Source organism: Salvelinus sp. IW2-2015, linkage group LG8 (genome assembly GCF_002910315.2).
Source record: "Salvelinus sp. IW2-2015 linkage group LG8, ASM291031v2, whole genome shotgun sequence".
Lineage (NCBI taxonomy): Eukaryota > Metazoa > Chordata > Actinopteri > Salmoniformes > Salmonidae > Salvelinus > Salvelinus sp. IW2-2015.
The window spans coordinates 39,026,344-39,039,360 of NC_036848.1; the positions used below are offsets into that span (position 1 = coordinate 39,026,344).

The 13,017-nt window shown below is 42.8% G+C and overlaps 1 protein-coding gene across 1 annotated transcript; it reads right to left on the reverse strand.

Annotated features, from left to right (window-relative positions):
- Window positions 1–2,780: 2,780 nt before the first annotated feature.
- LOC111967878 (protein Tob1) lies at window positions 2,781–6,369 on the reverse strand. Its single transcript, XM_023993305.2, has 2 exons — window positions 6,121–6,369; window positions 2,781–4,880 (listed from the first exon to the last, which is right to left on the reverse strand). The coding sequence occupies exon 2, from the start codon at window positions 4,709–4,711 to the stop codon at window positions 3,716–3,718; it is 996 nt and encodes a 331-aa protein (XP_023849073.1). The 5' UTR covers window positions 4,712–4,880; window positions 6,121–6,369; the 3' UTR covers window positions 2,781–3,715.
- Between the last annotated feature and the right edge of the window lie 6,648 nt (window positions 6,370–13,017).

Below are 13,017 nucleotides of genomic sequence, written 5' to 3' on the forward strand. Positions count from 1 at the left end.
GCTATCTCTGCCATTTTCAATAACCCAACACTTGTTCACAAGAGGTTGAGGAACAGGTTGCATTTTATGCATCGTGGAACACTTATATTACATCTACAGTGTATTCGGAAAGTATTGAGACCCCTTGACCTTTTCCACATTTTGTTACGTTAGAGCCTTATTCTAATAAAGGATCAAATGAAAAATGTTCCTCATCAATCTACACACAAAATCCCATAATGACGAAGCGCAAACGGGCTTTAGAAAGGACTCTCAAACCATGAGAAACAAGATTCTCTGGTCTGATTTACATTTACATTTACATTTAAGTCATTTAGCAGACGCGCTTACGAGCGACTTACAAATTGGTGCATTCACCTTATGATATCCAGTGGAACAACCACTTTACAATAGTGCATCTAACTCTTTTAAGGGGGGGGGGTTAGAAGGATTACTTTATCCTATCCTAGGTATTCCTTAAAGAGGTGGGGTTTCAGGTGTCTCCGGAAGGTGGTGATTGACTCCGCTGACCTGGCGTCGTGAGGGAGTTTGTTCCACCATTGGGGTGCCAGAGCAGGAACTGTACTTCCTCAGAGGTAGGGAGGCGAGCAGGCCAGAGGTGGATGAACGCAGTGCCCTTGTTTGGGTGTAGGGCCTGATCAGAGCCTGAAGGTACGGAGGTGCCGTTCCCCTCACAGCTCACAACTCCGTCTGATGAAACCAAGATTGAACTCTTTGGACTGAATGCCAAGTGTCACGTCTGGAGGAAACCTGCCACCATTCCTACGGTGAAGCATGGTGGTGGCAGCATCATGCTGTGGGGATGTTTTTCAGCAGCAGGGACTGGGAGACAATTCAGGATCGAGGGAAAGATGAACGGAGCAAAGTACAGAGAGATCCTTGATGAAAACCTGCTCCAGAGTGCTCAGGATCTCAGACTGGGACGAAGGTTCACCTTCCAACAGGACAATGACCCTAAGCACACAGCCAAGACAACGCAGGAGTGGCTTCAGGACAAGTCTCTGAATGTCCTTGAGCGGCCCAACCAGAGCCCGGACTTAAACCCGATTGAACATCTCTGGAGAGACCTGAAAATAGCTGTGCAGCGACGCTCCCCATCCAACCTGACAGAGAAGAATGGTATAAACTCCCCAAATACAGGTGTGCCAAGCTTGTAGCGTCATACCCAAGAAGACTCGAGGCTGTAATCACTGCCAAAGGTGCTTCCAAAAAGTACTGAATAAAGGGTCTGAATACTTATGTGAATGTGATATTTCAGTTTTTGGTTTTTGCTGTGTCATTATGGGGTATTGTGTGTAAATCGATGAGGGGACAAAACTATTGAATCTATTTTAGAGTAAGGCTGTAACGTAATAAAATGTGGAAAAAGTCAAGGGGTCTAAATACTTTCGGAATGCACTGTATATCAAATAAGAGAGGTATCTTTTGTGAAAATACACTGTGGCCTGGACTAGATGGGGCCCCAGCAAGCCAGCATCACACACCCTGGGAGACGACCAGCTGGTGGGACACAGGACCATCTGTGGCTCTGTTTACTCAAATGCGTGTGTGTGTGTGTCACGTTCATACAGTTCTGTACTAGTTTTGCAAACGTGGACAAACATGGACACAGGCACACACACACATCAAACTCACACAAACATGCTCAGTGAATGCCACAAAATGTAATCTCAATCCTCCACAGAGCCCTCTCACAAGTGGGCTTTACACTTAAGCTGCATTAACAAAGCACACTTTGGGAGTTGAAATACCCAAGCCATATGATTACAGGCCTGTCCACATGCCTAATAGACCATAAGACCCTTCACAGGGAGAGGAGTAGGAGGTCTTTGAAGCATTAACACAAGATATTCCCCTGCTGCTACGTTTTCCACATACAGAATTGCAAATGTGATTATCTGTTTGGCGAGTTAAGCTGTTGAAGCACTAAACCATGGTGAATGTTTGGCCTGTTCTAGCCTTAAATGAGCTCCAATTCACTTTACGTGACGCTCCCCATAGTCTGTAATGATATCTCAGGCCAACACACAGGCAGGTGTTGTGTTACTGTGTAGCCGGATCTACACACTTAGTGCAGGGCTTAAAACTGTCTTCCCTCCACTGAACTTGTAAACATATCGGTAGATAGGCTTCCCCCTTAAAAGACCAAGTAACACAAGAGCCCCAAAACAGACCTTGGAAACTTCGATTGGATGGGAGAAATCTGATCTTGATTTGACAAGTGACACAAATTGCCCCTCGAGCTGTTTATGTCACAACTCACATGCTAAGCTACCCAGTGATGGGCATGGACTTTGGGTCCTCTGAAGGAACTGATATTCCATAATCATGAATAGCCTGGGAGTTCACATGCACAACATTGGAGTAGTGGCCATATGAAGTGTAGATTCTGGGTATGGTTTTAGAGAAACTGGCAATTCATTCTGTCCATTGGCTTCGTGCATTTTATCTTAAACCGCCATTGGGCATGAYACATATGGTTCTACACTAACATGGCTATCATTAGCCTTCTTTATCTGTCCAGGGCCAAGGCTTTCCCAAAAGCCAAGGTTGTTCAGAAGGTGGATGTGAAATGATCAGCCTTACTGTTGGACTACTATAATGGAACACACCAACACCATCCCTGGCATAGTGAGGAGTCAGGCCTTGCCCTGATTGAGCCTAAATAAATCCCCCATGTAATAAGTTATTTGTAGCAAGATGACCAATGAGCTTTTGAGTCTAATAAATGCAAGTGTGCTTCCTGTCCTCAACAATAAATCCAATGTCCACAAATCACATTGACTAGTTTATTTTATTAAAAAGACCAGGGTGCAAATATGAAATTAAAAAAAAATAAAGACCAGCATATAATTTAAGCATTTTTAATACAAACTTAATATAAACTCTGTCCCTCTTGACATGTAAGACACTGACTCAATACTTTTTTTATACTGTATTTTTATCAAGTATTGCACAATGTTGGTACAAAATTAATTTATACGATTACATTTGTCCATAATATAGCAAAATCGGTCAACTCTTAACAGAAAATACAACTCGTACACTGAATTCCACCACTAAGGAATACTATGTACACAATCTTTAGAATATTTGATGCATTTTAAAGATGGATTTCTTTCTTAAAAAATAAAATTAAAAAAATAACGAAAAGCTGCTGCAGCCATCACAGATCACTGGAGTAGTAAAAAGATATAAATGCAATACCATGTCATAGAAACAATATACTCTGATATCTTACAAACTCTGTACTAAATTATACAGTTAGAAAAAGACCAAGTAACCCCATGTAGTGCCAATTCATAAAAATCAGCCATGTCTTACCACCTGTAAAATACTGTATGAGGCCTGAACTTGAAGATTGTATTATTTTTTTTTTTCTCATGTTACGGAGCATTTTTTTGTTTTTCCCAACATAGTAAAAAAATTGTGCTTGGTTGGCAAAAAGGAAAAGAGAAACACAATGCATGTTGAATTTAAGTAACCAAGCTTGGACGCATTTGTACAACAAGCTTTAAGCAAAAGACTCAAGGGGGTAGAAAAAAATAAATTAAATAAAACTTGGGCACATGCTGCTTCACTGACTAGACAGAGCTCCTCAGAGGACCCACGTCATGATTTCCTTGAAAGTCCAGTTCTTCTTAATGTGTGTGTTTTTCCTTCTCTTCGAGCCACCGTCGTCATTCATAAATAACATCACGTTGTCGTTTCAGGTTTAGTTAGCCATCACCGGCTGGAATTGCTGGTTCGAATACTGCATGTTGCCGAGACTGAAGTTCAGCCCATCCATGATGGACTTGTCATTGAGACCGCCGTAGGCCGCGAACACATCAAAGGCATTGTTGTACTGCAGCGGGCTGAGTGCCCCCTCGCTGGGGAACACTCCACTGGGGCTCCCCTGACCCTGCAGGCTTGGAAACACAAACTCCTTAGCATTAGGAGAGAGTGCCGAGGCCTTCTGCTGCTGGCCCAGGCCATACAGAGAGAGCATGGAGGTGGACATAGCTTTTTGCTTCAGCAAGGTGTTCACATTCAGCCCGAGGTTGTTGGTGGGGGAGGTGCGGGCCACCTTGTTGCAGTTTCCTCCGTTGCCGCCATTACCGTTGTTGCGGCCGGAGCTCTTCATCTTGGTGGAGCCGAACTTGGTGGCTGCAAAGGTGGCGGTGGTGAAGGTTAAAGGCTGGTTGGAGCGTGGCATGAAGGTGGGGCTGACAGCAGCCGAGTGGCCGAAGGGAGGCGAAGGGGAGCTGGAAGTCGGAGAGGGGCCCACCACAGGCTCACTGATGGGCATGAAGACCTGGGCCTCTGGGTTGAAGCTGTTCTTGATCTCCTTGTCCAGCTCGGACCCGTTGTTCTCATTATTATCGTCCACGTACAGCACCTTGACCGGCCCCTTCTCCCCAATCTGGTAGGACACCTCAAAGGGGTCAATCCACACACTAAGGTCCTGAGGGAGGTTATTCCGGACATCTTCAATGTCCAGGCCACTCTCCTTGGCTGCCTGCTCCACCACAGGGTCCACCTTCTCCCCTACATGGATGCACCTGTACCCAGAGCCCTTATATGGCTTATCAGTGTACCAGTGGCCTTCATACTTCTTCTTCAGCTGCCTCTCGAGCTCCTCACCGAAGATGTTCACACGCCTTCTGGGGAGTTTGTTGTACAAATAGGAAATAATAAAGTTGAGGGCTACTTGGATTTCAAGCTGCATAGCTGCTTCACGGTTGCGGCAGGTTGTTTTTTCGTTATTGAGTTGGTATTCCTGAGTGTTGCAAAAACCTCCAAGGCAGTGGTGATTAGTTTGGGCCAAACAGGGACACTGATTAAGTGCTGGTTGCTGAAACCGATATCCTTCCTTTCACAGGGTAGGGTTCCTAAACCTGGAATAAGAGGGAAGCGACATTAAACATTTAAAAAAATATGCTATACAGCTAAATCTACTGTCCAATAGTATAACTGCATATTCATACAAGTAATATGTACGAGTCCACCCATACAAAAAAAAAGTATGCACGCATGAATAAGTCACTTTGGATATGGTTTGCTAAATGGCATATATTATTTTAGCTCAGTTGGAAAGCTGTTGGCCTTATAAGCCTGATTGCATTTACAGTTCAGCCATTCACTTCCCTGTACACTGCATTGCTGTGTCTAGGTAGGCTGTACAACATTAGCAGTTATAAATAGGGCTGTGTTCCCCAGCGGTTTTCTAGCATTAGTGACAACTAAAGGCAAGCATAGTTGACCTCTGGACAATGGTGGCTCATGGCCCCTTTTAATGCAATTAAAGCAATTTAGCCAATGATCCGAGACATTGTATCCTCACACGATATAATCTGAGCAATAATTGTACACTCACGTCCAATTCATTTGATATGATGATGGAAGAATAATATTGGTTAGTGATGGTAACAGGAGAAACCGGGCACAAACATTGGCTAGAATGTAAYCGAGCAGCTGGTGAACTGAACTAGCTGCAATCCCAGAGAGCCTTGTTACGTAATCCTCATTGAATTTCTGATCACGACCATAGTTAGCTAGATGCCTTTATTAGAAATGACTGGTAATACTAGCTATATCTGAGATTATACGAATGGTCAAAACGTCCAAGCCAAATCCTTATCATAACTTGCCTCGCTTCACTTGAATCCAACCAATAACGTCGCTAYCTAGCTTTAACGAAATGGTTAGCTAGCTACGCAACCAGGATGTGAAGGGGATGTAGGCTAAACTGCAGCTGGCATACCGGAGGTTTTAGCCTGATAAATACAGTGAAGGGGATTCACGCTCATCGGATAAGGTGTGTTGGCTTGCCCCAAATATCCTTTACGGTTGTTCAATTACCACCAAGGTAGCTAAAACGCTGGTTCTGTTTTTTAGCCTAAATTAGACTGATGTATGGGTTTCTAGCTAGCCGTCTAGATATCACACTATCGTTAGCTATAGAAGTTAGATACTAGTTAACGTGTTATCACGTTAACCAACCTAACGTTAGTTACCCAACCAAAACAAGACAGAGAATGCGGTCGTTKGCTTGTCAAATCCCTGGAGACAAGCTAATGCTTAAATGACTGCCTTGCTAACGACTTATATTGAAGTGATGAAGAGAATTATACTTACATTTAGAGTTCAACAAATTCACCTCAGGTCCTTGCACTGTCTGAAGACCGATTGAATGGCTTGCTAACGTAACAAAATAACGAGATGGTTACTTCCTTCTTGTACAAAATCTACTGCTGTAACTATAAATCTAAATGATTATTCCAGTCGAGTTATGTGGAGGTCAATTGGAGTTTTGGAATATCTCTGCGATATTGCTAACCCCCTACTGCCTGGGAGTTTTTACAACTCTGCCCTTTAAATTGCGGACTGTCTTGTTTATATAGGTTGTACTCCGCCACGGACATAAAGTAGGCGGTGATATGGCTCTCAGAGGTCAACACCAAATAACGCTATTCTATTGGCCAAACTCGTCTTTCGTCATTCGTGAACGACTTCATCTTACGTCCCAATTGTAGGTTCTGCAAGTCAGTCAATAATAATGGTCTATTACGCTAGTGGTAAGCTTTTCATGTTCATTGGGACTACATATTGTTGTCATAATGTTGAATGAAGATTGTTGAGATACTGAACATAAATAACTTATTTGGTGGTTTATGTACAATGAAAGTAGTAAATCGAAGAAAACTAATTTGTATAGCAAACCAACTGACACTGAAACGGGTTAGATATATTGACTCAAATATCAGAGACAATGATTTGTTGTAGTTGCTCTAATTATGGCCAAAGATTACGCGTGTATGATTATTTCGGAAATTCAATAAGCGTTGTGAGACGTTGTGCCAAAAAGTATGTAGAAAGGGAGAAGTAGTGCACAGACCGTTTGGCGGAAGGACATATGTCACCGTGTAGGAATTTGCTCTGTTCAAATCAAATTGTTTTGGTCGCATACACATATTTTGCAGATGTTATCGCAGGTGCAGCGAAACGCTCATGTTTCTAGCTTCAACAGTGAAGTAATACCTAACAATGCAAAATGTGTGTACAGCAGTAGTTTTTAGGATGAACCTTGACTAGAATACAGTATATCACAGGAGGCTGCTAAGGGGAGGATTACTCATAATAATAGCCAGAACTGTGCGATTGGAATGGCATCAGACACGTGGAAACCATGTGTTTGATGTATTTTATACCATTCCACTCATACTGCTCCAGCCATTACCACTAGTCTGTCCTCCCCAGTTAAGGTGCCGCCAACCTCCTGTGCAGTATTGTAAATAAGAATATGTTCTTAACTGACTTGCCTAGTTAAATAAAGGTTAAATAAAAAATGATATATATATATACATATGAAGTGGGTAAAACAGTATGTAAACATATTTAAGGTGACTAGAGTTCAATGACTATGTGCAGTGTCTTCAGAAAGTATTCATACACCTTGACTTATTCCACATTTTGTTGTGTTACTTCTAAAATCATGGTTTTAGACATTTTTGCAAATGTATTATAAATGAAATACAGAAATATCTCATTTACATAAGTATTCACACACCTGAGTCAATACATGTTAGAATCACCTTTGGCAGTGATTACAGCTTTGAGTCGTTCTGTGTAAGTCTCTAAGAGCTTTGCACACCTGGATTGTACAARATTTGCACATTATTCTTTTCAGAATTATTCGGGCTCTGTCAAGTTGGTTGTTGATCATTGCTAGACAGCCGTTTTCAAGTCTTGCCATAGATTTTCAAGCCGATTTAAGTGAAAACTGTAACTAGGCCACTCTYGAACATTCAAATGCATCTTGGTAAGCAACTCCAGTGTATATTTGGCCTTGTGTTTTAGGTTATTGTCCTGCTGAAAGGTGAATTTGTCTCCCAGTGTCTATTGGAAAGCAGACTGAACCAGGTTTTCCTTTAGGATTTTGCAGAGATAACTCTGTTCCGCTTCTTTTTATCCTAAAAACTCCCTAGTCCTTTCCGATGACAAGCATACCCATAACATGATGCAGCCACCACCATGCTTGAAAATACGAAGAGTGGTACTCAGTGATGTGATGTGTTTGATTTTGCCTCAAAGATAACACTTTGTATTCAGGACATAAAGTCAATTTCTTTGCCTCGTTGCAAACAGGATGCATGTTTTTGGAATATTTTTATTCTGTACAGGCTACCTTCTTTTCACGCTGTCATTTAGGTTACTATTGTGGAGTAACTACAATGTTGTTGATCCCTCTTCAGTTTTCTCCTATCGCAGCCATTCAACACTGTAACTGTTTTAAAGTCACCATTGACCTCATGGTGAAATCCCTGAGCAGTTTCCTTCCACACCGACAGCTGAGTTAGGAAGGACGCTTGTATCTTTGGAGTGACTGGGTGTATTGATACACCATCCAATGTGTAATTAATAACTTCCCCATGCTCAAAGGGATATTCAATGTCAGATTTATTTAGATTTTTACCCATCTACCAATAGGTGCCCTTCTTTGCGAGGCATTGTAAAAACCTCCCTGGTCTTTGTGGTTGAATCTGTTTTTGAAATTCACTGCTCGACTGAGGGACCTTACAGATAATTGTATGTGTGGGGTATAGAGATGAGGTAATCATTATTGCACACAGAGTTAGTCCATGCAACGTATTGTGTGACTTGTTAAGCTCATTTTTACTCCTGAATTTATCAAGGCTTGCTATAACCAAGGGTTTGAATACTCATTGACTCATGACATTTCAGCTTTTGATATTTAATTAATTAGTAATAATTTCGAAAAACGTAATTCCACTTTGACTTTGTGGGATATTGTGTGTAGTCCAGTGACACAAAATCTTTATTTAATCCACTTTAAATAGTCAAGGGGTGTGAATACTTTCTGAAAGCACTGAGAGCAGCAATCTGTAAGGTGCAGGGTAGAGTACCGGGTGCTAGCCGGCTAGTAACAGTGACTAAGTTCAGGGCAGGGTACTGGGCGGAGGCCGGCTAGTTATATGACTATTTAACAGTCTGATGGCCTGGAGATAGAAGCTGTTTTTCAGTCTCTCTGTCCCAGCTTTGATGCACCTGTACTGTTTCCGCCTTCTAGATGGTAGCGAGGTGAACAATCCGTGGCTCGGGTGGCTGAGGTTCACTTATGTACTTGGATCATTGGCTGTACTGGCTGTAGAGCTTTCCAATGACATTTTGATATGCCTTGGCTTGTTGTGACTACTGATTGGGAAGCACACTCTGAACTGTATACGCCCCTATCTGAAGTTACAGGGTTATACTGAACCCTCTTTCCTAAGCCTTAGGAGTGCAAGAGAGGAATGGATATTGTGAAATGAATGTACATTAGAGTAAAAGATGCAGATTGGGTCCTTGCTTAGCAAATAGGATATTATGTGTGAGTGTAACCTTTCACTGTTAAACAGTAGGCTAAAGTTCCCTAGGCTACCAGCTATAGCGTTTCCTATGATGAAACTTAGTTTTAAGGTCATGGTCTGTGGGACTGTGTGAGTGGTTTTGTTGCACAATGGCCCAGTTCTGTCTGTCTGTGGCTCTGTGCTCTTACAAAGCAGCTGTGTCGAGCTTAAGCTATTTCTCTCTCTCTCTGCTAGACCTAAGGTGTTTGACGTCACAGCCCACTCTTACCTAACATGGACTCCAGAGCTCTAGGTTTGCACAATAAACACAACACCGCATGAATGAATTATACAGTTGGGGAAAGGGAGATTCAGGGGAGGGAGGGTGTGTTTTAGAGGGGAACAGATTTGAGACTGAATAGTATATCCTGCCCCAAATACCCAGACAAAAGGGGACAGAATGTTTCAGAAATGCTTGATTTGTTCAGCCTGTCCAACTCAGGGGATGGACGTTAATGCAGTGCAGACAGTAGTCTGGGAAAAGCAGCATGCTGTCGATTCAATACAATATTAGAATTGATTATAATATGATTGACATTAATTTATAGTAGAGTGTCTGTTTTTTCAGCAACATGTTTTTCTGCTGCCTCAGGCAAAAAAAKCAAACAACTCTTGAGTATAAGGACTCGCGTAGATAAAAAGGGAAACGTTTTGATGTTTTTTCAGTCTCTCTCTATCCATCTCTCTCTCACTCTCCCTCCCCCTATCTCCCCCTCTCTCTCCAGATTGGGTCTCTGTAGGGGTGAGAGATGAGTCTCACCAGGGAGGATCCTGTGTGATGAAGCCACGAAGAGACACTGCAAGAGCCGTTGGACACAGACCAAAGCCAATACTGTTGTTGTTTGCCCACAACATGGCTGCATTCAGGTTGTGAGTTGACCAAATACTGAATCAAGGCTATCTGTATGCTACAAATTACAGTATAAAGTATATACACTACAACAACAACAAAAAATATGTGGACACTTGCTCATCGAACATCTCATTCCAACATCATGGGCATAAATATGGAGTTGGTCCCCCCTTTTCTTCTATAACATCCTCCACTCTTATGGGAAGGCTTTCCACTAGATGTTGGAACATTGCTACTACTTGCTTCCATTCAGCCACAAGAGCATTAATGAGGTTGGGCACTGATGTTGGGCGATTAGGCCTGGCTCGCAGTCGGCGTTACAATTCATTCCAAAGGCGTTCGATATGGTTTAGGCCAGGGCCTTGTGCAGGCCAGTCAAGTTCTTCCACACCTATCTCGACAAACCATCTCTGTATGGACCTCGCTTTGTGCACGGATGCATTGTCTTGCTGAAACAGGAAAGGGCCTTCCCCAAACTGTTGCCGCAATGTTGACACCACAGAATTGTCTAGCATGTCATTGTATGCTATAGCGTTAAGATTTCCCTTTTACTTGACTAAGGGGCCTAGCCCAAACGATGAAAAACAGCCCCACACCATTATTCCACCTCCACCAAATTTTACAGTTGGCACAATGCATTCGGGCAGGCAGCGTTCTCCTGGCATCCGCCAAACCCAGATTTGTCCATCGGACTGCCAGATGGTGAAGCGTGATTCATCACTCCAGAGAATGTGTTTCCACTGCTCCAGAGTCCAATGACGGCAAGCTTTACACCACTCCAGCCGACGCTTGGCATTGCGCATGGTGATCTTAGGCTTGTATACGACTTCTCGGCCATGGAAACCCATTTCCTGAAGCTCCCAAATAACAGTTTTTGTGCTGACATTGCTTCCAGAGGAAGTTTGGAACTCGGTAGTGAGTGTTGCAACCGAGGACACGCAATTTTTACGTGCTACACGCTTCCGCACTTGGCGGTCCCGCTCTGTGAGCTTGTGTGGTCAACCACTTCGCGGCTGAACTGTTGTTGCTCTTAGACGTTTCCACTTCACAATAACAGCACTTACAGTTGACTAGGGCAGCTCTAGCAGGGCAGAAATTTGACAAACTGACTTGTTGGAAAGGTGGCATCATATGACAGTGCCACATTGAAAGTCAGTAAGGTCATTTTACTGCCAATGTTTGTCTATTGAGATTGCATGGCTGTGTGTTTGATTTTATACACCTGTCAGCAACGGGTGTGGCTGAAATAGCCAAATCCTCTCATTTAAAGGGGTGTCCACATACTTTTGTATGTCTAGTGTATGACATAAGCCATGTAGCAGACACTTTCATCCAAAGCGACTTACAGACATGTGTGCATACATTTTCCGTATGGGTGGCCACAGCGGGAATCCAACCTACGACCCTTGGTGTTGCAAGCGTCAGGCTCTACCGCGGGTGGCCACAAAAGACCACAGTAAAAAAGGACAGTCTGTATATTAGTACAAATMACTGTCTTATTTGGTTTTATTCCCACAACAATGCAGCATTCAGGCAGTGAGATGGCCAAATACTCTAAAATGCCTTTCTTTATCAAAGCATCGCAAAACCATTACATAGTGCACCAAACAATGGCTGTTTATTTGGTTGTTACTTGGTTGTTATTTTTCACAACATGGTGCCATTCAGGTGGTGAGGTTTTCCAAGTTGTGAATTCTGCCTGAAGGTAAACAACACATGCTTCATGAAGATGTCTAAAGACACATAGTCAGCACACATGACATTTCTTTCTCCTTTTCACATAGCTGTGAACCCTTTCTTCTCTTCTCCACACTTCTCTTGTCTTCTCTTCTCCTTTCTTCGGGAGTCTCGGTTGCTGTTGTGTACCTGTTTGCCATTGGCGGACTTTGTGGCTTTGTTATGGAAGAAACACCCTGGGAACATATCAGCCAATAATACTAGTTTTGGTGATATGTGCCATTTCACACAGCCAAAAGCTCTCTGACTCCTGCTTTATACCTAGGAGGGGCAAGGACTTTCTAGAATAATTATTATTCAGATATGGTCTTTGATGATAAGAATCTGAGATTACATGGCTCACGGGAATTTACTGCTTTTCACACTTCAGCACAACACCTGCTCTCGCTGACATTTTATAGGTCTGTGAAGTTAGTTTGGCATGTCAATACTCATCCCCCAATGATTTCAAACTTTTCATGGTGATGCAGAATATTGTCAAGTTTTGTGCAAGTCAGCATACTGTCGAGATTTTTACAGGCAACTGCCAAAATAATGGAAACAGTTGAGTAAATGAGGGATACAAAGTATATTGAAAGCAGGTGCTTCCACACAGGTGTGGTTCCTGAGTTAATTAAGCAATTAACATCCCGTCATGCTTAGGGTCATGTATAAAAATGCTGGGCAGACCATTATTTTGCCCATTATTTTGGCTACCATGGCTATGACAATGCCCCCATCCACAGGGCACGAGTGGTCACTGAATGGTTTGATGATTATGAAATCAATATAAACCATATGGCATGGCCGTCTCAGTCACCAGACTTCAACCCAATTCAACACTTATGGGAGATTCTGGAGCGGCTCCTGAGACATCCACAAAACACCAAATTATGGAATTTCTCATGGAATAATTGGTGTCGCATCCCTCCAATAGAGTTCCAGACACTTGTAGAATCTATACCAAAGTGCATTGAAGCTGTTCTGGCTTGTGGTGGCCCAATGCCCGATTATGTTGGCAGTTACCTGTATCTATAAAGTGTTTCTTAATTTGCC